Raw genomic sequence first — 25753 nt, forward strand, 5'->3', positions numbered from 1 at the left:
CATAATACTTGTATTGCATATATTTGTACAAGTTTACTTAATTTTATGGGAACTTCAAACCATCGCAAGTTTACTTAATTTTATGGGAACTTCAAACCATCGCTTAGAAAGCAAAATAAATTTGGTGTAGGAATAGTCCAACTGAAGAGAGCATTAAATTTCTCCATGTTTTTGATGTTTACTATAGATAGGTTTCTAAAGTAGCAATTACGTGTAAAACAGTCAATTGTGGTTGACTATCAGAGATATTTATTTCTAAAGAGTTTGAAAATTTATGAACGATTCCTTATACATGTATATACAATATGATATATTAGCTTATTTTACACTTGTTTATACCACTGCGGTATAAAGAACTCGTCACTAGAGGGTTTCTTTTGAAATAAAATTTAAAAAATAAAATCCTCCCACCCGCACCATTTTTTTCAAAAATTTGGATGAAAATCTACTAATTAATTTTAGTTGGCCTTATCTGATGTGATATAAAAAAGCACTATAAATTTCCATGAAATTAGGTTATTTTAGATGATGATGTAAAGTTATGTAATAGAGGATGGAGGTGGTTGGGGAATACCTGTTCCTTATCTCTGCAAGAACAGAACACATACAGAACAGTGGCTACCAGTATACTGGAATACTATTACATATAGTCATCCTGAATATTCACTTAATCATAAGCTGTATGTGACCAATGATATCACCATTCTTAAGTTTTCTGAATATGCATATTGATCATTGATTGGTCAATTGGATAAGGAACAGGATGTGCTTGATTATCAAAGGTTATACTATTTATTGTGCTCATAAAATGAAAAGGAATTTGCCTGTGTTGTGCATATAAAAAAAGTGAGAGAGGGATTTACATCTTGTGCTGTGACAGTGAAGGATCTTTGAGGGATGTAATCCGTGAACACTTACATTATGTTTAAGAGACATCCTGCGATTTTTTAAATCGGCTTCTGTCTGTTGATGGAAAAATTAGAAATCAATGAGAATCTTTGACTTATAATGTGACAATCAATGGGAATTGTGGGAGTTTTTTTACGATTAATTTATAATTCAATGAGCCATACATTTCATTTTTTTTTAAACAAGAAATTCAGCTCTACCATATATATTTCTACTCTAGCAAATATCACCTCAATTATCTAATAAGTCATTATGCCTACTCATTTTTGAAATACTCAAAATTAATAGTAGATGTTCTGCCAACATTTTCTACCGATCACAATAGGTCAAATAATATATATCTATTTGATCTTAATAAATAAAAGTACGGCTTTCAAATTATAAACAATGAAAAGAGTACATAATTGTGTATTAAACATATTCAAGTACCTACTTTAGCAAAATTATTCTATCCTTGTTTTCAAAATTCCAATAGGGAATTCCCGATTAAAATTATTCTAAATTATAATTTTAAAAGACACGGAACAAAAAATCTACTCTTATTTTTGTAGCATGTTTCAATATTTTATCAGCAGCACTATAAAAAAAATCACACAGAATCAATTGCCTGGTCTTTAGTCATATCTCTGTGACGTAATTGAACATTAAAGAAATCCCCCATGACATCAGAGCCAGTGGATGAAGTAGACAGTTTCCTCATCCAACTGTCCCTTCTAAATGGCTGAATCCTTATTGAGGGTTCTGCATCGTAAACTGAGGAACTACGTCTAGAAGAACTGGCACTGCTGTGCTTCAATCATAGTGGTATAGTCAAAGTATAAAACAGGTAGTTTTTTGAAAACAAACAATTACTGTAATGAATTTTTTAATCTTATATCTTGTTGTCAATCAAACAATGTCAATTCAAAACTCCTTTCTGGGTTATTTTCATCATGGAGCACTCTAAATTTAGCAGTTAAAAGTATGAAGATGCCTGAATATTTTGATCACTATAACTAAAAAAGGTCTGAAAAAATTCATAACAGCCTAACTAACCCCTTATTGACCCTTATATGTCTTTTTTTCAATATATAAAAAAATCCTCTAGAAATCTGTCATAAAACAACCAAAGATCATGTTCTGCAATACAATGTAAACATTCTACTACTGTTCTAACCAGTTAAGTTACAAAAATACATAACTTGAATAAGTAAAAACATTTTTGATGAGCATAAATATGTTAAAGCAACTTTATTTTTATTAGTGTATCAACAAATAAAGCATCAAATGAATATGTGTGCGTCCTTGTATATGTATTTTATGTCATTAAAGCAGACCATATATTATACAGAAACTTTGTTCTTAAACCTAGAAATATACATACCCTTTCTACTTCACTGTCTGCAAGATGTTGTTTCATTGAATCAACCAAAGATGGACGTCGTTCTTTCTTCACTGTATAGTACAAATATCAAATTTAATCATTTGTTCACAAATATAAATACAAGTCAAGATCAATGATTTAATAAAAAGCTTGTTAATCTTTGCTGTCTTAGTACAAACAAAATGTACTCTTAGTTTTGCAATTGCAGGAATGTTTTGTTTATGTTATTAAGCTATGAAAAGCAAATTCTTTTATGAGAAATGTAAAATGTATTATCAGAGCGTTAGAAACTTGCATTGTTTAGCGCTAGAACATTATTTGAACTCTGAGTCTATCAGAGAAAATAATCTGCTGCATTATTTTAAAATGTGTGCTGCTGCGCTTTTCCTTCTCATAACAGAATTCATAATATGAATTATTCAAGACTTTAAAGCCTAAGTAAAATAAATGCCTGCAATTTGTGTCTTCTTTGGCATCAAGACACAGCACAAATTTAGACAAAAAACACTGAATATAAATAACAAATACACATGTATATATATAAACAAAACACCACATAATTAATGATATGATACATGTAGATAAAGTGTGGTCTCACAAGTGACAGCTGTCAGCATCAATAAGTATATCTGAATATAAAATGGGCCTTTTAAAATGTTTTTCCCTGATATCCTGATTAATTCTGCTATTGTGTAAGAATGTTTTTCAAATTGGCTTTGAATTCTCATCGCATGTATATAAGGAATACATTTTTAAATATTTGTACATTCAAAATACATATTTGTCTTAATATTTCAAATTGCTGACCTGAGTTTCTAAGCAACCGTATCAAAAACACTACATGCACTAAGAGTACAATGAAATATTATTGTCATGGTTGCTTAAAAAGACAACTGAAACAACAAAAGGTATTTTAAAAACTCTCACATTTCTCAAAATTTTAATTTCACTTGGTAAATAAGACTATTTGAGAAAATTTAGTCCATTTTTTTTTAGATTGAATGGATCTAATGATTTGAAGAATTACCTTTTTCATTGGGATTAATATGTTTCACTGATATTCTGATAAGATATCAATTACCTACCACTTGTCTGAAAAATAACTGCTTTGGTTAAAACTGACCATAAAAAACCCATAATTTTCACATCGAACACTTCAAATTTCTACTTTTATTCTAACTAACTAAGACATTTACACCCAATGGAGTTTGAATTAAAAGGTTTAAAAGCCTACAGGAAGGACAAATGATTTCAAACATGCCAAATTTATATTAATCTAAATAGTTATTTTTGATCTTTTCAATTAAGCGTGGAGATAGACAAAAATATTTATGGTGGAGTTTTTTTTTAACCGGAGTTGCTGTCCTAAAATATGCAAACCCACTCTCTAAATTGTAAGGATATCCTAATTACTAAGATGAATTGCCTAGGTACAAGTCAAATGATCTAAAGCTAAGCTATGATTTATGACTAGACACTAAACACACAAATTGGAATGCGCAATTCAAAAAATTCAACTAGCCGTAATGTTCTGCACCATATTTTGCATCAAGCTATTATTTATAAATAGCAATTTTAAAGCAATATGATCTTGTAAAAGGAACTTATGAGTGTCTAACCTGCTTGTAGCTCTTCTCACACAAAAATTCTTCTTCTATAACTGATTGTATGTTATTGGTATACCGAAAAGTAGATGACAATTCTTTTTTTAATTAAGTTGATCACAGAATTTTTCTGTAATTGGAAGCAATTTGGCTCAAATATGTAAGGAAATTTGTTTAATAACTGATACATATTTAACCATATGGATGAAAAATTGCTATCTTAAAATCAAGCTATTCAGTATGGTCATTTAGTATTACAGCTAGTTATAAAATAGACAGCTGATAATAGCGCTTCTGCAGAATTGCTATAGCTTTGGGGGTATCATTTTCACTTGGCGTTACATACTCTGCGGTGGTTTTTGCAGTTGGCTTTGGTCTTGGCCTTCCACTGAAAAAAAGTACATATCAATTTCATAAGCAACAAAATGAGTGAAAATAAATGAGTCGGTGAAAGACGAAATCCAGCTAACGCATGTCTCTCCCCTACCTTCTCCTGGCCCACTAAGTAACATTTGTGCAATTTTTGTTAATGCTAAGATTATAATATGTGCATTGTGCAATAATGCTTCAGTGCAAATAGGTATGAAGTGAGCAGTTCTGTAAAATGTTTAGCGCTAGAACATTATTTGAGCTCTGAGTCTATCAGAGAAAATAATCTGCTGCATTATTTTAAAATGTGTGCTGCTGCTCTTTTCCTTCTCTTAACAGAATTCATAACATGAATTATTCAAGACTTTAAAGCCGAAGTGAAATAAATGCCTGCAATTTGTGTCTTCTTTGGCATCAAGACACAGCACAAATTTAGACAAAAAACACTGAATATAAATAACAAATACACATGTATATATATAAACAAAACACCACATAATTAATGATATGATACATGTAGATAAAGTGTGGTCTCACAAGTGACAGCTGTCAGCATCAATAAATATATCTGAATATAAAATGGGCCTTTTAAAATGTTTTTCCCTGATATCCTGATTATTTCTGCTATTGTGTAAGAATGTTTTTCAAATTGGCTTTTAGATGTTTTTGGAATAGCTTTTATTATTCTTCAAAAAAATATTTCTAGCATGTTAGGAAGTCTTTTCTTAAAAATACGACCATCTTTAGAAAATTTTTTTTTTGAAACTGCCCTAAAACATGATATATTTTGGATAATGGTAAAAAAGAAGTAAGATATAAATCTATACTTATGAGATGGCAACTAAACAATACAATGAAAAGAAAATGTTCTAGAGTGTCTCAACTGTCAGCATATGAACAAATCAATTTAGTGTGCTTCTTATGAGACCACACTTTTCTAGTATTAAATGATTGGCAAATGTTTGAATTCTCATCGCATGTATATAAGGAATACATTTTTAAATATTTGTACGTTCAAAATACATATTTGTCTTAATATTTCAAATTACTGACCTGAGTTTCTAAGCAACCGTATCAATAACACTACATGCACTAAGAGTACAATGAAATATTATTGTCATGGTTGCTTAAAAAGACAGATCAAAGAACAAAATGTATTTTAAAAACTCTCACATTTCTCAAAATTTTAATTTCACTTGGCAAATAAGACTATTTGAGAAAATTTAGTCCATTTTTTTTTTATAGATTGAATGGATCTAATGATTTGAAGAATTACCTTTTTCATTAGGATTAATATATTTCACTGATAAGATATCAATACTTGTCTGAAAAATAACTGCTTTGGTTAAAACTGACCATAAAAAAACCCATAATTTTCACACCTAACACTTCAAATTTCTACTTTTGTTCTAACTAACTAAGACATTTACACCCAATGGAGTTTGAATTAAAAGGTTTTAAAAGCCTACAGGAAGGACAAATGATTTCAAACATGCCAAATTTATATTAATCTAAATAGTTATTTTTAATCTTTTCAATTAAGCGTGGAGATAGACAAAAATATTTATGGTGGAATTTGTTTTTAACGGGAGTTGCTGTCCTAAAATATGCAAACCCAATCTCTAAATTGTAAGGATATCCTAATTACTAAGATGAATTGCCTAGGTACAAGTCAAATGATCTAAAGCTAAGCTATGATTTATGACTAGACACAACACACAAAATGGAATGCGCAATTCAAAAAATTCAACTAGCCGTAATGTTCTGCACCATATTTTGCATCAAGCTATTATTTATAAATAGCAATTTTAAAGCAATATGATCTTGTAAAAGGAACTTATGAGTGTCTAACCTGCTTGTAGCTCTTCTCACACAAAAATTCTTCTTCTATAACTGATTGTATGTTATTGGTATACCGAAAAGTAGATGACAATTCTTTTTTTAATTAAGTTGATCACAGAATTTTTCTGTAATTGGAAGCAATTTGGCTCAAATATGTAAGGAAATTTGTTTAATAACTGATACATATTTAATCATATGGATGAAAAATTGCTATCTTAAAATCAAGCTATTCAGTATGGTCATTTAGTATTACAGCTAGTTATAAAATAGACAGCTGATAATAGCGCTTCTGCAGAATTGCTATAGCTTTGGGGGTATCATTTTCACTTGGCTTTACATACTCTGCGGTGGTTTTTGCAGTTGGCTTTGGTCTTGGCCTTCCACTGAAAAAAAGTACATAGCAATTTCATAAGCAACAAAATGAGTGAAAATAAATGAGTCAGTGAAAGACGAAATCCTGCTAACGCATGTCTCTCCCCTACCTTCTCCTGGCCCATTAAGTAACATTTGTGCAATGTTTGTTAGTGCTAAGGTTATAATATGTGCATTGTGCAATAATGCTTCAGTGCAAATAGGTATGAAGTGAGCAGTTCTGTAAAATGTTTAGCGCTAGAACATTATTTGAGCTCTGAGTCTATCAGAGAAAATAATCTGCTGCATTATTTAAAAATGTGTGCTGCTGCGCTTTTCCTTCTCATAACAGAATTCATAATATGAATTATTCAAGACTTTAAAGCCTAAGTAAAATAAGTGCCTGCAATTTGTGTCTTCTTTGGAATCAAGACACAGCACAAATTTAGACAAAAAACACTGAATATAAATAATAAATACACATGTATATATATAACAAAACACCACATAATTAATGATATGATACATGTAGATAAAGTGTGGTCTCACAAGTGACAGTATCAATAAGTATATCTGAATATAAAATGGGCCTTTTAAGATGTTTTTCCCTGATATCCTGATTAATTCTGCTATTGTGTAAGAATGTTTTTCAAATTGGCTTTTAGATGTTTTTGGAATAGCTTTTATTATTCTTCAAAAAAATATTTCTAGCATGTTTAGGAAGTCTTTTCTTAAAAATGCGACCATCTTTAGAAAATTTATTTTTTGAAACTGCCCTAAAACATGATATATTTTGGATAATGGTAAAAAAGAAGTAAGATATAAATATATACTAATGAGACGGCAACTAAACAATACAATTAAAAGAAAATGTTCTAGAGTGTCTCAACTGTCAGTATATGAACAAATCAATTTAGTGTGCTTCTTATGAGACCACACTTTTCTAGTATTAAATGATTGGCAAATGTTTGAATTCTCATCGCATGTATATAAGGAATACATTTTTAAATATTTGTACATTCAAAATACATATTTGTCTTAATATTTCAAATTGCTGACCTGAGTTTATAAGCAACCGTTTCAATAACACTACATGCACTAAGAGTACAATGAAATATTATTGTCATGGTTGCTTAAAAAGACAGATGAATGAACAAAATGTATTTTAAAAACTTCACATTTCTCAAAATTTTAATTTCACTTGGCAAATAAAACTATTTGAGAAAATTTAGTCCATTTTTTTTTATAGATTGAATGGATCTAATGATTTGAAGAATTACCTTTTTCATTAGGATTAATATATTTCACTGATAAAATATCAATACTTGTCTCAAAAATAACTGCTTTGGTTAAAACTGACCATAAAAAAAAAACCATAATTTTCACACCTAACACTTCAAATTTCTACTTTTGTTCTAACTAACTAAGACATTTACACCCATTAAATGGAGTTTGAATTAAAAGGTTTAAAAAGCCTACAGGAAGGACAAATGATTTCAAACATGCCAAATTTATATTAATCTAAATAGTTATTTTTTATCTTTTCAATTAAGCGAGGAGATAGACAAAAATATTTATGGTGGAATTTGTTTTTAACTGGAGTTGCTGTCCTAAAATATGCAAACCCACTCTCTAAATTTTAAGGGTATCCTAATTACTAAGATGAATTGCCTAGGTACAAGTCAAATGATCTAAAGCTAAGCTATGATTTATGACTAGACACTAAACACACAAATTGGAATGCGCAATTCAAAAAATTCAACTAGCCGTAATGTTCTGCACCATATTTTGCATCAAGCTATTATTTATAAATAGCAATTTTAAAGCAATATGATCTTGTAAAAGGAACTTATGAGTGTCTAACCTGCTTGTAGCTCTTCTCACACAAAAATTCTTCTTCTATAATTGATTGTATGTTATTGGTATACCGAAAAGTAGATGACAATTCTTTTATAATTAAGTTGATCACAGAATTTTTCTGTAAATGGAAGCAATTTGGCTCAAATATGTAAGGAAATTTGTTTAATAACTGATACATATTTAATCATATGGATGAAAAATTGCTATCTTAAAATCAAGCTATTCAGTATGGTCATTTAGTATTACAGCTAGTTATAAAATAGACAGCTGATAATAGCGCTTCTGCAGAATTGCTATAGCTTTGGGGGTATCATTTTCACTTGGCTTTACATACTCTGCGGTGGTTTTTGCAGTTGGCTTTGGTCTTGGCCTTCCACTGAAAAAAAGTACATATCAATTTCATAAGCACCAAAATGAATGAAAATAAATGAGTCAGTGAAAGACGAAATCCAGCTAACGCATGTCTCTCCCCTACCTTCTCCTGGCCCATTAAGTAACATTTGTGCAATTTTTGTTAGTGCTAAGGTTATAATATGTGCATTGTGCAATAATGCTTCAGTGCAAATAGGTATGAAGTGAGCAGTTCTGTAAACAGAACAAATGTATTACAATGTAATTAGTCAAAGTATTATTTCATAGCATTAATATACTGTAACAGGCTTATGGAAAAGTTCGAAAGACACTAGAATGGAGAATACAACAATGTAAAACTTGAAATACAGGGAAGACTTTCAAATTCATTGAAGTTAAGTGAAGAAATTGTTTAAGAAACATGGTATATTTGAATGGTTTGAGTAAGAAAATTGGTCATATTGAAATTCAGAATTAAATTGTGTAAGGTAAATTCTGGTTAACACAAAGGAATTGTTAAACAAACCTGGTTTAAGAGACCCCCAGTCAATATCATCATCATCATCATTCTTCTTCTTATGGTCTCTGAAAATATCAATAATATTGAAAATACAAATGTAAAAATTAAAAATAATTTTCTTTTTTTTTATTTAAAATATTTTAAAATAATTTTCTTTATAAAAAGGTTAATATATAATTTCATTGTATTGGAAGGAATATAATATTTCATTCAACATGTAACCAAATAGCCAAGATCTGCACAACAAAATGTAGCATTGACAGGTACAATCAAAACCTAACCCAGATTTGTATAACAAAATGCTACCTGAGATCTGTGCTACTAAAAGTTAGCAAAGACATGTACAATCAAAAGCTAGTCGATCCATGTAAAATCAACCACTTTCACAGACTTGTACAATCAAAACCTAGGCTAGACCTGTGCAACTGAATGCTTGAAAACACTTGTAGACCAAAAGGCTAGTCCAGGAATACACTGTGGATTCATTTATTTTTGTTGGTATCAAAGGAGAAGGGGCTATAAGGGGCAAAATTGGCCTCAATTTCGAGAATTTATCAAATTCTACTTATTCGTATGTGTATGGATTTCTTTTTCCGTTGGACATATTCATTTTATGAAAAAAATGTTTTTTTGTAGTTATGACGTCATAATGCCGTGTTTTGACAACACTTCACGTGCATATTTGTTGGCTTTTCACAATTTTTTACTCATTTTCATTAACTTTTTTTACGGAAAAAGTACCAGCGCATTCTTGCCCCAACGAAATATTTTGTCAGAGCAATAATACCAACAAAATGCATCTTATGTTGAAATATTTCAGTGGGGCAAAGCTGCGCTCATACTGAATTTTAATTAAAAACTTGCTCAAAACCGGCATCAAAGTTCCAAAATTTTCGTCCGTTTTTCATATATACCGTTATCGGACTAAGGTTGATCGGGAACAGTTGTATTTTTTTAACATATTTTTTTTGTCAATGGTTGATAATAATAAAGTTTCATTATAGAAAGTAAATTATAAAGTGTTTTTCTTCATATTAAAGTATAACATAGTCTCTCAAGTACAGCCTAGCCTTGGTCGTCTATATTTATTGTAAGTGATTACGGAACTGACACACAGATTTTTACTGGTTTCTGTTGTTAGGAAACTTTTTATAGCGGAATAGAAACCAGTGTATCATTCTTTAAATACTTGATATTAACAGACAGAATTAAAAGAACTTTTAATATATAACTTAACACGTAAAAAATTCCACAGCACAGCAGGGGCGTGTTTTTTTTTTTTTTTGTTGTTCTTTGGTAGAGAGCAAGAAGAGGTTTATTTCTGTTGTTTTTTTTTGCATTGGGAAGAGCTTCTGGCTTTCTTCTATCGCTTCCTATTGAATAGGTGGTTTAGACGGCAGAGGCACAAAACAAACTCTTCTTTCAACACTCATGATTTGGCTAGTGGTCAGTTTAAATCACTAGATGAGGAATGAAGAAGGAAAGAGGGCATTATTGATCATTTTAATATGTCGCTAAACATGCCTATTTTTCAACTCTTAGCAGGCAACCATATTCATATACGAAATACTCCTGTCCCCACCCCAACCGAAGTTATTAAATATCAGTGGGTTTCCCTTATTTAATACAACTTTAAATTGATGCTAATTTTTAACGTACAGTGACACATATTTCATGCATATTCAGGAAACACGAAATTAAACGTCAGATATATAAAATATAAAAAACGAAGAGATGTGTGATTATTGATTATATGGCAACTATCCACTGGAGTTCAAATATGAAGTGGATGTAAGCAATTACAGGCAACCGTAAGGCCTTCAATAATGACAATATCCGATATTGTTAAGCCGTTTATAAAAGTCCATGAAAAGTGTGAAACAATTTAAACGAATAAACTAACGGTTTAATTATACATAACAAATCAATTTTTAAAATATCAAAAATGAGACATGAACCAACGACAACCACTAAACTGCAGGCTCCTGACTTGGGACAGGTTCATCAAGAATATGGCAGGGGTTAATATTAAAACGAAGATGTGGTATGATTGCCAATGAGGCAATTTCTCACAAGAGACTAAATGACGCAGAAATTAACAGTCATAGATCACCATATGCTCTTCAACAATAAGCATAATAAAATTGAGGAAGGAAATGGGGAATGTGTCAAAAAGACAACATTTCACATACTCAGCTATAAAAGGCCCCGAAATCACTAAGAAGAAAACTAACAGCCTAATTAATGTACAAAATAATGAACGAAAACAAGTAAGTAACACAGCAACACACAACAACCACTGACTTACAAGCTCCTGACTTGGGACAAGCATATAGTGTTTTACATACATAATTTGGCGGGGATAAGCATGTAAGCCGCTGATCCCAACCATCCCCTAACCTAGTACAGTGGTTTACAGCACAACATCATGTTTGTAAGCGCTCAACCCTCCCCGAAGCTGAAACAGTAACGTAGCAGTACAATATAAAAACAACCTGCAAAAATCAGTTGCAATTAGATTAACTCAAAATATCGGTACGAGACAAACACAAAAAAACAGCAAACTAGAATTAAGACAATAGAGTATTGAACTAAGAGTATTTGCAATTACTGGAAGTGTGTTCAAAACTAGTTGCAACTAGTACTGAGATAAATCTTGTTCTCCCAAAATGAAGTATCAGTCAGTACACAACCAACTGATTTATTTATTAAGAAACGTCTGGTATACTTTGTATACTTACATATAAATCCATATACAATGAAGGTTGTAGAAAAATGGTAGTCCGAAGTTTTTTACCATCAAAATTGTGCATTAGAAATAATAGTTAGGACCAGAAGATGTTCTTCAAGGAGCACCATAGAAAAACGATTTTTAGAACTTCCAGATATCTTAGCTTTATACAAAAAAATCCAGTTCTGTTACTTTTAAAAACAATGTATAGACTGAGATGCACTTTTTGATCAGTCATATTCCAGACAAACATTGACGATTTTTCGTGCAGTTTAAGATTATTCTTAAAAATCAAATAGCGGGAGATTAAGCCTGGTTTGTTTAGAAAAATTGAGATATAGGAAAGCACAAAAAAAATTGTAACGAACAGAGCACACTTTTACAGTCATGCATGTCTACGGAACGTATCTTAATTTAAAAAAAAAAAGTCATCGAAAACTTAATTTATGTCATCCGACATAACAAAAATCTGCTATATTCGACGTCAAAATTAATTTTTATTTTACTCTTCACCAGAAGACATTCTGGAGATGTGCAGAAGAGACCAATAAAACACGCCCCAGACGAAAACTTCAGTTTCCATTTTGCACAATTAACGTCTGTTTGGTAAAACAAAACTAATTTAGACCATGGCATAATCAACAATGATGAAATGGCCATATCATTGATATAAACAATTTAGTTGAATAAGAAGAAACGAAATGAAAAAAAAATTGTTCCTACCGTTTATAAATCAAAATGATCAATATGTGTTATTAACTTCATATAGTTGCTGTGTCAATGTGGTTAAAATCGCCTACACGATGCGCAATCGGCATGATGGTGTACGTTCGAGTCTCATCAAATCCAATTGTTTTTTCATCGTTTCGTAATTTTTTACATTTAACGTTTAAAATCACATTATCATGATAGTTTTATTAAGGTTGAGCCGGTAATTGTTGAAATGTATAGTTTATGAAATTGCGATCTTTATTCATATATTATATGTATACTAGTACGTAATATGTCCCACCTTTTTGTGTTTTTATCAGCCGAGTACATAAAAGTACACACAAACTCATTTTTGGTTATTCAAGTTAAAAGAAAAATAAATAAGGCCGTTAGTTTTCTCGTTTGAATTGTTTTACATTGTCATATCGGGGCCTTTTATAGCTGACTATGCAATATGGGTTTTGCTCATTGTTGAAGGCCGTTTGGTGACCTATAGTTGTTAATGTCTGTGTTATTTTGGTCTCTTGTGGACAGTTGTCTCAATGGCAATCTTACCACATCTTCTTTATTATACAAACAATAACTGTAGATTTTCTCTGGTGAAAAATTTCTATAAATTGGTCATACATAGAACGAATGTTAACTTGTTACCATAGCAACGATTTTACTGATATTAAATAGTTAAACTTTATATCAATTTTGTTCTTTATAGTATTAATACAATGGTTCACTAATAATAATGTATTCACGTTGATTATTTTAGGTGTAATATATTGTAAAATGTACACAATACATAAAAAAAGGATAAAATACGTAAAAATCTGATATTTAAGCTTAGTCGGCCTACCATTTTTACGACGACATAACAAGAAAATCGCAAGAGATAACTATAAAATTTTTGGTGTTTTATAAGCTCCATATCATAGAGATCAATTGAAAGAAACATCAATAAATTCTGAAGTGGGGCCAATTTTGCCCCTTACAGCCCCTTCTCCTTTGTGGATTGATGCAATTTTGTGGTTCTTAATTTCCTTGTTTTGCTTAAGTCTGCATTCAATACAGTAGAATAATTATAATTCATTGAACATTTGAATTTGTGATTTAACTGTTCCCAGGATATCAACAAAAATTTGTATCCTACGAATGATAATAAATCTACAGCATTCATACCATATCTCCTTATCTAAGTTTCAAGTTTATGTGATCCCAAACTACCCTATAACAAAACTTTAACCTGATATCGGACAAACTAGCAGATATACAGATAAAACACATAATAACCCACGTCTATCTTACTTCATTCATGATACCACTATAAAATAGCATAATTTCAAGCTTACCTGTGTTTCAAGAGAGACCTGAAGTCCATAGCTGAATCTTTGGGATCTGAAAATACATTTCAGTCAAAATTTATAAAACAAATTGCTTACTTGATTATACATAAGTTGCAAATCTGAATTCCAGGGGGTATATTATAATTAGTGTTCCCCTCCCCAGTTAACATTATAAAGAATTGAGCTTTTGGGTGTTGTTTAATAGTTGTTGTTTATACCTCACTCTAGTTATTGAAGACTGTAATTTTACCTCTAGATGTCTTTTGGTTATGTTGGGTCCCTGTCTCAATGGCTTATACCTCTCATCTTTTATTATCTGTATTTGTGTCAAAAGGGGTCCATATTTAACCCCCTGTTATTGAACAATTTAGGACTGGATTGTATTTTTGCTTGTCACTTTTGTTTTAATTGGTAAAATATCGTTTACAAACGTGCTGGGACTACACAGGTAGCATACAGGGTAAATCAAAGGAGAACAGGAGGTTAATGTTTGTATTTCTCTTTCTTACATTTACCTTTTTAACAACAAAGATTGTCACACATATATATTTTTTGCATGGGTCATCTTTACTTTTATTAAGATGTAGACTGACAAAATATCATCACTTACTGAGCATAGAACTTGATCTACCCTTCTTGCATAAAATGCAGTTTAAAGTAATTTGTGTAGTTTCTTTCTAATTCTTAGAACAGAAGCTGAAGGCAAAACCAGTCATCCAAACATAACATGTAAATCAGTGTGACCTTTGTCATTATTCAAAATGTGTCCAATGACAAAATATCATTCAAGTACTGACCAGCAGTTGTATATAGATCTAGCCAGTTTTTTCACAATTGTGAAAAAACTTACAACTAAAATTGATTGTAAGTTAAGTATACTGAATGGTTCATGACTAACAATAGATTTTAATTGTAAGAATATTTTGTCAAATGGGGGCCTGGATTATCACAAAACTTTATTGATATCTGATTTTTAAGTGGATGATAGTCAGTTGTGCAATTTATTTGCAGATCATATTTCCATTCTATATATTTTCTGCTTTGCATATTTGTTAACTTTTGCTCTAAATAAGTTGCAGATCAGCAGATTTTTTTGTAACTTTGTGTGCAGTAGCCCTTTTTCTCATAAAAACATGTGCATAAACTAGTATAATTCTTCTTCCAAAGGGCTTCTTGTTAAATCTTTATAAATCCAAATTTAAGTTGTTTCATTGTCTTTAAATTTTGACATTTGTAACTTTAAAAGTGAGATAACCACTGTAAAAAGGAGCTGTTCAATGAATCAGTAATGTTTCTGTAATATTATGTTTCATAAATGCTTGAAATTATATATAGTTCTTTATATGACATACAACTAAAATAATAAATGTTACTTATAAGCTTAGGAGATATTTATCACAAAGATTGAGTGATTGATTAGTGATAAATACCACTTTCAGCACTATTGTTCTATTTTGGTGGAGGAAGCCAAAGTGCCTGAAGAAAACCACTGACTTTTGATAGAAAAAGTCAAAATCCTAGTCAAATTTTTAATTTTGGTTAGAGGTCGTGTGTGGAATTAAAATTCACAGCCTCAGTGTTGACAGGCTAGTGATATAGTTCTTTTACTACTTAGACCACTTGGCCAACTAGGCCACATCATAAAATGGCTGACACAAACTTAAAATGATTTTGAAGAGTTGTCTCCCTAATCTTGGTCTACCCTCTTAATTAAAAGGATTTTATATGAGAAAAGAACTACTGAAACTCTCAAACATTTAAAATACTTGCCATTATTGTGCTTTGCGCTAAGCTCTGAATCTTTGTTTCATATCCATGTAGCTTGCTGCTGCTGCTGCTTGAACGCTGCCTGTGCTGTGCATAAGTGGTTGGGTCAAAGGTGAAAGGTGAGGATAGCATTTGATGAGTGTTAGCATCCAACATCAGAGATCAATTTGCAAATCTTCTTGGGTGATGGCCTTTTAACAACCATCCAAAGGAAGCAGTTCTGCCAAGTGCTGATAAGCAATTTCCTTTATATGATACATGCAGTGCAAGGTGCAGATTGGTTTATGATTTGTGCAAAAGGTTGGCTATTCCAAAATTAATGTATGGGAGTTTGGAAGGCCCTTTTTTCCAAAAGACCCCTGTCCATGCAATTTTAATTAGAAATAAATTGAAAGTGCTTTTGAGTAAGTACTTGTTTCATACCCCACTACCCATTTTTTTATTAATATTAGCACCTTCTTACTCCCCATATATTCAATTCTGGAATACCCCAATGTATAGATACATGCAAAATAATGAGGTAAATGTACCTACAGCGACTTAACCATAAACATGGTCAATGTAATGATATATATTTACTTCAAAATCTACACAATCTATTTGTAAATTTCATCACCATTATAATTTTTTTAATATTTATTAATATGGAAATGAAATATACAAAATATTAAATCATGAAGATATCAGACTTCATGCTTGTACCTTAGACAACAGCTACGCTATAGGCCATTATTTATTCAAACGCAATGGCCTGTCTGCAAATGTCACATGCTTCGATAATTTGACTCATATTGCTTTTTATATCGCAATGCTACGCTAATGCCACCAAAAAACAAACCTTTAACAAAAACACTAAATGTTGCCTGGTCGACTGGAACACCTTCTTGTTCAACAATAACTGTGTACTTAGATTCATCAGAGAATCTTGCTTTGTTAATGTTGAGAGAAGAACCTTTGTCCTTATGGATGATACGTGTTCTGGTGTCATCCTTCAACTCTCTCTTTCCACGGAAGAATTTCACATTAGGTGCTTGTAGACCTGGCTTCACATCAAGTGCACAATTGACTTTGAGATCCTCTCCTACAAATGACAATGTTAATTTAAGATAATGTAAAATTAGTGACTTTTTTATGCAAAAACTAAAAAAAATGAAAATGAACAACTATGTACCTCTGGTGAATTGGGCATACTGTCATATCAACAAATACATGCCTTCAACTATGTTGAAAATTTTTGGTGAATAAGTGACTATGTCACTTCAACAAATTTACACCTTCAACAATGGTGACAATGTCTGGTGATTTTAGTGATAATGTCACATCACAAATATATACCATCAACAATGGTGATATTTTCTGGTGAATTAATGACAATGTTACATCAACAAATACAAAAATTTTAACAATGGTGACATTGTCTGGCAAATTGGTGACAATGTCAGACAATGTCACTTCAAACAAATACATACCTTCAACAAAGGTGACATTGTCTGGTTGATTATTGACAATGTCACATCAACAATGATGACATAGTCTGCTGAATTAGTGATAATGTCACATCAACAAAAACCTATCTTTAACAATGGCAATAATGTCTATTGAATTAGTGATAATGTTACACAAATTTATCAGACATTAACAAATATATACCTTCAACAATGGTGACATTGTCTGGTTTCTTGGCAAGAGCATGTGTGGGACCTTCAATCTTCTTTTCTGGTTTTTCGTCCTTCTTCTTAGAGACTGATATCTTTCTAGGTCCAGCATCTTCATATTCTACATCATCTAAAATTAGTTATTTAATCATCTTTTTAAATAAAAGATAAAACAAAAAATTAAAAATCTCTCTGTCTCAATCGTCCTTTTATCAGAACTAATCTATAAGCACTGTAAAAATTCTTAGAATTTGACAGCTTTTCAAATATTTATAATTTTTACTCAAGTTCCTGTTAAGGTAAATAAACAGGAACATATGATGCATGTTTTGTGAATATTTCTTTTCGTAGAGCTTAAACTATTGTTCAAATTGATGACATCTACCTGATTAAAAGTTTCAAACTCAAGAACAATTGTACATATTGATAAACAACAAAATCATAATCCCTCATCTAAATAATATCATTTAAAATAAAAAAAATTGTTTAAAAATATACAGCAAGCATCTATTACTTCAGTGACTTCCTATTTCCTATTCTATAATTTGTTGTATTTCATAGCAGTCAGATTTATCTGAAGAGGAAAACAAAATGCCCAGAGTACACCACTTTGGTGAGTACCAGCAGTTTGGGGGAGCATGTAGATCATATACCTTTAAGTGGGCAATTATATAATGCATGCTGTCAAACCTGCTTTAATTGTCACTCTGTAGCTAAAACATTACTTTAAATAGCAGGTCATCCTCTTCTAATCCCACTGTAGTAATATCTATGCATGTTGACCCTCAAATCAAAGGTCATCTCTCTAATATGCTAATTTTTTTCTGACCCTAAGAGTGACTTTTATATACAGGTTTTACTCTACTTATCCCCTCTTTTTTTTAAGTATTACAGTGGCTTCTTGTTGTAAACAGATCTCCTAAATCTTGACTTGAGTAGGTCTGAACTAAGCCTTTCAGCAACAAAATTTGAATGTTGTATTTTAAAAACAATTGCGGAACACAAATTAAACTTACCGTGATTCATGACGATTAATGGAATTGATGGTCGATCGTCATCTCCTTCATAACCATCAGACAGGTCATCTTTATAATTAAGTTAATTAATTAATGAGTTATCACCCTTGTCTGCTTATTAATTAAGTTAATCATTTAAAAAAATATTCACTTCAAAACTTTTTAACATTTTAATGAAGAAAAAAAAGAAAAAATTTCCACTTCAATTTTTTTTTATGAATTTGATCAAAAATAACTGCTCATTTCGTTCATTTAAGTCTTTACGTTCTAATGAATTTGGTTGGACTTCTATAGAATTCGGTTTAAAACAATAAAAGTTTACTTTATATTCGCATAAAAAAGATTGAAAAAAAGAGATCAATACAGTAATAATGAAATTCAGGCACTGTCGATGCACTTACAAAATTACAACACCAATAAATAATCGGTGAAAGTATTATATTTTTCAATGCGTTTTTAGACATTTATTGGTTAATTTTGTTCATTTCAATCCTAAACCTATTTTTACTGTTAACGCTACAGAGGTTAAATTTTTGTCTGATTATCTAAGATATACTATATTTAAAGCATACATTTAAACAGTGAATTTAGTATATTAAATTGATATATCTACATTATAAAGCCGAGCTGTTAAAATGAAACATGATCTTCACATGTGAATCAGCAAATAAATTTTCGACACCGATTTGGTGTCAGTTTCACAAAAAAAACTTACGACTTTGATTGAATGTAAGTCATGAACAATTCAGTATACTTACGATCAATCTTAGTCGTAAGTTTTTTTGTGAAACCGACTCTTGGTATATAAAAATGGATCTTTTTGATTTATTTATTATTTAGGACGGTTATATTGTGTTTAGCTTGCAACATGCTAAATGTAATTCTTCGTATAATTTATAATATTTATAGCATATATTTTTTACGAAATTTTATTGGTGCCAGCATCTAATATATCATGTTATATAATTTATATACTAGCTGCAAAAGCAAATTATGCAAAAGCTTATTGATATATACATAACTTTGTAAATAACATAGAATATGTTATACAATTTTCCTCTCTGTGGATGATAAAATCTGGAGTTTTTGGCACAAAGATGTTCAAAGTCTGATTATTCTTATTATAAGCAGTTAAGTCAGCCAGATTACATGTATATAGATATTGTTAACCTGAATTTTTCTCATTTGATGCAATTTTAATTTTATCATTTTAATTGCTTCTAATAATTTAGTGTTGCAAAAGTTTCCATTTTCTTACAGATTTATGGTGAATGGAAACTTTGGACTTCTCACAAAAGCCTTCAAGTTGTCATTTTGAATTTGTGTTCTCTATTCCAATAATCGGCTTGAAAATTTGGTTTGCTGAATCATATTACGAACAGTTTCTAAACTATGGGGTTTCAAATGTCACTTAGTAAAATGTTGAAATAAGAAATAAAAATTTACGAAAAAAATAACCTTTCTATGAAAAACAACCAAAATTCTATGTTCAGTGAAAATTTCTGATAAAATTGTAAAATCCACAGCAAGGGTGATACTGTGAGTTATTGCTATGATGACAGTCACATGACAATGTCCCAACACTGAAGATTTTATAATGTGAAGATAAAATTGAAACATTTCCTCTTTTTTTTGTGTTTTTTTTTTTTTTTTTAAATTTTCTTATTCTTCTAATAATATATATAAAAAAAAATTCTTTTATTAGTTTTGAAAAAGAAAACAAAAAGCAAATTAAAATTATAGTAAAAATAAATAAATATACTGTTTAAAGATATAATTGAAATTTAATGAAAAAAAAATGCTAAATATAGAATGATTTACATATGAAATGTTTTATATGATATTTTTACAACATATAAAATAATTAGGGACATATATCATGCAAGACATCTGTACAGCAAAGCTCAGCCAACTGCATGCATGCCTTAATAGTCAACAGCCAATCAAAAACAATCAAAGTCACTTTAAATTGAAGAAAAATAATCTTTAAAGACGATATATCATTAATTTGATTTTTTTTTGTGGGAAATAAAATTTAATCCATTAACAGATATGCAACAAGTTTTTGAATATTAAAATTAAAGGTGTTGATAGCAAAAAACAAATCCTGAAATTTTCCTTATATTTGACTGTTGACTATCATACAAAGTAAAGTAAGTACATACCTGCCTCTTCAAGTTCAAGTATAGTAGTAGGTTGTTTAATATACATCTTTGGTTTCCGAGGAGGAGTTCGATTAAATTTATTATCTGTTAAAAATTCAGCATAAAAATGACAGTACCGGTGTGTTATGGCTTGTCATTCAAGTAAAATTGGAGGACAAGTAAATTGTGAACATAGTCTGTCGGGGGATAGACCTATATATCTATGATGTCAGATATATATTTTCCCAAAGTAAATGATGAAGGTATACATTTTTATACTCCTTACCTATACTCAACGTATACGAAAACAAATCTTAAATATGATATCCGTATCACAGGCAGTGAGATAAAACATGCACCTAAACAAGAAGCAGGCAGAACAGAACATCTACAAAAAAAAACAAGAAAGTTATAAAAACTTAATTTTTCAACAATTATTTACATTCAGCACTTATTTCAATCAACATTGAAACTGTTTCCTATTAAATCAGATCAATATCTGATTATAGGCCAGTTGTCTCCCTTCAATCACTGAACTTTGACCCTACCTTCATTTTCATCACCAATAACTATAGATGGTGGAGGAGCTGAGGTTTTCTTTGCAGCTTCTGGTGCTGGTTCTTCAAGAGGTAAAGGTCAAAGAAGAAGGAAAAGTAACAGAACTAAAGTAAACTACAGTAAAACAAAGATTAAAAGTGCTCCTATAAAAATGACTGATTTTTTTTTTTAAAGAACCAAACTAATTATATCATTTAATAAAATTAACATTCACTGTGAAATAATATGTATAAATTTTATTTACAATGAAGTCTATACATTTAGCAGTCATTTTTAAAGGGCAGAAACCAAAAAATAAACCTACTGTGAAAACTAAAGATATATTAAACAGAAACTGTGAATGTTAGCAAGAATTATTAATATAGATGATGTTCAAATGATAAATAAAAAAATAACTACATCATTTTGTAATAGAGCTGACAGACAAAACTTAATGAAAAAAATATACTCATGAGTTTAAAAATAAAAACTATAGGTTTTAATTTCGCCTAAAGGGCCTTTTTAATAAGTAAAATAACTAAAAGGAAAAGACAGGCATGTCTATTTAATACCAATTCTGGAAGCTTGAAATTTCCTTCAAACTTTTTAACATAAAAGAAGACTTTTTATTCTTGGAAGAACTTGACTTTAATTTAATTAATCAAGCATTCACAGTTTCATGTTTATACAGTATTTAAAATAAAGGGTGCAAATTATAAAATAATATATCAGGAATACATATTTTATAAAAAAAAAAAAAAAGAATAAGAAATAAATGGAAAGGACAGGTGATTAAATAAACTCATCATAGCTACTAGGATTAAAATTTTATATTTTCGCCAGCTGCCCGTTTCGTCTACAAAAGACTCAACAGTGACGCTCGAATCAAAAAATGTTTAAGAGGCCAAATAAAGTACGACGTTGAAGAGCATTGAGGACCAAAAATTCCTAAAAGTTTTGCCAAATACAGCTAAGATTAAAGGTGTACAAGAAAAGTAATGCAAATGTATTAGAAATTAGAAAAGCAAAAAAAATGCCTCTTTTTTTTATATGCAGTGAAAAAGCTTTAGAAAGAATTTTTCTCATTTTCAAAACTGGGCTGATAAACTTTTATACATATTGCTGATTAATGTTAAAATTCTGAGTTAGGACATTTATATCAATTTCAGAATCCCATCTACCTTACAAAAGCTATAAGTCATATAAATCTCTGAATGGGTGACAGCCTGTCCAATCCATTCTTTCCAAAAAAAATAATATTACAACATCAAATAAGGTGTAAACTTAAGTGGGCTTCATATTCTTGTGTGTATTGTGTAAATAAATTACAATGTAAGTGTTCTTTCATTATGAGGACTAATTTGTTTTCTTGAGCAAAATAGATATTCTGAAGTTTATAACTACAATTTATTTTTATAAAAAAAACTGATTTTGTAGAAATAAGAATGCTAAATATTTTAATATAGTATGATTCTGCATAAAAACACTTACATGGTTCTAAGAAAATCATAATACAAGTGGCTAAATGTTAATGTGAACAGTACTAAATGAAAGCTTTATAAGAAGTCTTTTTCAAGGATATTTAATTCTGTGCTCTAGGATAAAAAAGAATTACTATTCCAATAAACTGATATTTCACTTGCTAAGTAATTTTAAGGATATGTCTTTTTAAAATTGAAGTTCAATACTATTCTTTAGAATTTGTTGGGAGAACTAATTTTCACCAATACCAATTAACCTAGATCTGTTCATACAACATTGAATAAAAATCAAAATTATATTGTGTGGAAATAATACTAAACTTAAATAGTGGATAAATCTAGCAAATATATAAGTGTGCAAAAACAGTGCTGAGTCAGGAAAACACATTCTCGAAAAATGAATCTAATTTCACTATAAATGAACTACAACGAAATTCCATAAATTCTCCCATGAATCCCAAAACTTTTTTTATATAATTCAAAGTCTAAAACTTTTGGATTGAATACATTGAAAAATAAAATCATATGAACTTTATTATCACAATATATTCCCAAAGCTTACAGTATTAGCATTCAAAAGAAAATCAACAGAATTTCAATGCCGACAAAATAAGAAGTAGATTCATTTTCCAGATTTATTTCTATACATAAATACAGGGTTCACTTCTATTTAAAGTTATACCTTTCTTTTTCTCAGGAGCTTTTGACTTCTCAGGTTCTTTAATTTGTGGTTGTATCTTTTCTACTGGTTTAACCTGTTCAGGTTCTGGGATTTTCTGACATACAAATAATAAATCATAACATATTTAAAAAAAAAATCAATATATCATTAATTTAAGCCTTTTTACCATCAGGTCAGGTCCTCTATGGATCTTTTCAGCATGTTTTTTTCCTGAATGTTTTTTTTTTACTGCATGTTTATTTTTTCTGCATGTTTTTTATTCTGCATATATTTTAAATCTTGTCATAACATTTCTAGAGAGAGGGTCAAGACAATTTCATTCCTTTAAAGCAAATTTAAACTCCTTTACAAAACTGGAAATTATGGACACTATACAATAAATATAGCATTTAGACAATTATTACTTCCAGTCAAATTTTTTTTTTAAATGTTGCAAGTGGATTATTCTTCTTTTATGTATCAGCCATTCAGAAGTTTAAAGTAACCTGTATATATTTCCTGACCTAGCTTTAAGATACATGTATTTTCTGTTGATCTAGCTGGTTCAATTTTCATAAAACTTAAATATGTGTTCATTTAAATTGGAAGAGGGTTATCTCCCTTTTTTTCTGAAAAATCAATCTTGTAACGTACCTGTTCTACAACTTTTCCTGTGGGATCATCACCTAACATAGGAGTAACTTCTGGCAATGCCATGTCAGGGTTTTCTGTGGAAGATAAATTCAATGTATTCAATTCTTTTACAAGTATTCAAAACAAAACTTTAAAGAAAACACAACCTATGATGCAGTTCCTCATTAAGTTAATATAAAAAAGAATGTGTCCATAGAACATGGATACCCCACTTGCACTCAATTTTTATGTTCAGTGGATCGTGAAAACTACTTTAATTTGGCATTAAAATTAGAAAGATCATATCATAGGGAACATGTGTACTAAGTTTCAAGCTGATCTGACTTAAACTTCGTCAGAAACTACCTTGACCAAAATCTTTAACCTGAATGGGACAGAGGCCGATTGAATAGATGGACAGACAAACAAATCAACGGACGGACAGAACAAACCAACGAACAGACGCACAGACCAGAAAACATAATGCCCCTCTTCTATTGTAGGCTGGGCATTATAAGTGAGATGATAAAGAATATTCTTATAATTTCTATCCAACATCAACACTTTCTTTACATCCAAATAGGCACTTTTTGTAACTAACAACAGGTGCCACATGTGGATCAGGATCTGCTTATTTCAGAGCATCTTAGATCACCTCCAATTTTTGTTGAGGTTCATGCTGCTCAGTCTTTAGTTTTCTATGTTTTGTTTATTTTGTTTGTTTGTTTATTTTTTATTTTTTTTTAGCCATAGTGTTGACAATTTATTTTTAACTTATGAGTTGACTGAGAACCGATTCCCATTGCCCGTGATTCAAACAAAGGAGGAGACTCTTATCCTGTCCAGACAACCAGTCTTGATCCTTTAAAAGTTCATGTGATTCCCTCAGTTTCTCTTTTTTTAACTTTGATTTGATTCTTCTTTTAAATAAAATGATATTTCGTTATATGACTTTTGCCTCTAATTCACGTTCACATAAGGTTTTCAGAAAGGCAGTGGAAACCAAAGTTTGTAAGCTGAGTGAATGCATCGCATCTTACACTCTAAAGTGATTGCTCAAAAACCCTGATATAAGCACCAATAAAACTCACCACTGACATTAAGAGTAGCTGATGTCATTGCTTTTCCAAAGTCATTTTCAAGGTCAATTTGATATTTGCCGCCATCATCTGGGTAAACTTCTGGGATATACAGACGACAAACATTGTCTTTGAATGTGATTTGACAATCTTTGCTATGCTTAAGTTTATCTCCATCCTTTGACCACACAACCTCAATAGGTTCATTCCCAGCAACTTTGGCAATCAAGTCACATGCATCACCATCAAGTACTTCCTATGTACACAAAAAAAGCAAAAATATGAAAAAAATGTCATCTGCCAGAGTTTCTTCATTGTTTTGTTCTATATAAAATGACAGTATAGCATTAGGTTGTACAAAACCTGATTTTGTTGATGATTGTTTGGTGTGTCAGTCTATGTGTATAATGATTTATATATGGAAGTTTTTAACAACCTTGACTGGCTATACAGCCCTTGCATGGTCGGTATGATGATTTCACTTTTGCTTGTGAAAGATGTCTATGAGCTCAAATAAAATTATACAAAATGTTATAGTTGTGAAAGTTATATGTTTCAACTTTATAGAGATGACTTGTCTCAAAATTGTCATGATGTTTCAAATGTGTAATGCTGATATCATGTGCATAATATAATAGTTGTATTGTAAAACATACTTACCGTTGGAACCAACTTTTGAGTAAATGATGGTGGTGATCCTTTAGGTACTTTGGGTTTAGGAGCCATTAATGCTGAAATTAAAATAAGACAAATTTTTATTCAAACAAAATAAGTCATCCAAAAATATTTCTCAGTGATGTTTTTTGAATAATAATTGTTTCTTCAAGATAATTGG

The 25753-nt window shown here is 30.5% G+C and overlaps 1 protein-coding gene across 43 annotated transcripts in view; it reads right to left on the reverse strand.

Moving 5' to 3' along the window:
* The window catches only part of LOC139481307 (twitchin-like), a 144571-nt gene that overhangs the window by 77933 nt on the left and 40885 nt on the right, over nucleotides 1–25753 (reverse strand). For 18 of the 43 annotated variants that reach the window (XM_071264513.1, XM_071264532.1, XM_071264527.1 and 15 more), the window contains 14 exons: nucleotides 25579–25649; nucleotides 24931–25174; nucleotides 23861–23934; nucleotides 23228–23321; nucleotides 20549–20632; nucleotides 18384–18452; nucleotides 17363–17497; nucleotides 16551–16793; nucleotides 13952–13997; nucleotides 9176–9234; nucleotides 8633–8674; nucleotides 6429–6470; nucleotides 4223–4264; nucleotides 2273–2343 (listed from right to left, as the gene is read on the reverse strand). In XM_071264513.1, coding sequence (XP_071120614.1) covers nucleotides 2273–2343; nucleotides 4223–4264; nucleotides 6429–6470; nucleotides 8633–8674; nucleotides 9176–9234; nucleotides 13952–13997; nucleotides 16551–16793; nucleotides 17363–17497; nucleotides 18384–18452; nucleotides 20549–20632; nucleotides 23228–23321; nucleotides 23861–23934; nucleotides 24931–25174; nucleotides 25579–25649 — 1316 coding nt within the window. Of the gene's footprint in view, nucleotides 1–2272; nucleotides 2344–4222; nucleotides 4265–6428; nucleotides 6471–8632; nucleotides 8675–9175; nucleotides 9235–13951; nucleotides 13998–16550; nucleotides 16794–17362; nucleotides 17498–18383; nucleotides 18453–20548; nucleotides 20633–21075; nucleotides 21148–23227; nucleotides 23322–23860; nucleotides 23935–24930; nucleotides 25175–25578; nucleotides 25650–25753 lie in introns of all 43 variants that reach the window. The other 25 variants (XM_071264538.1, XM_071264526.1, XM_071264523.1 and 22 more) reach the window with 9 other exon arrangements.

Source organism: Mytilus edulis, chromosome 7 (genome assembly GCF_963676685.1).
Source record: "Mytilus edulis chromosome 7, xbMytEdul2.2, whole genome shotgun sequence".
NCBI lineage: Eukaryota > Metazoa > Mollusca > Bivalvia > Mytilida > Mytilidae > Mytilus > Mytilus edulis.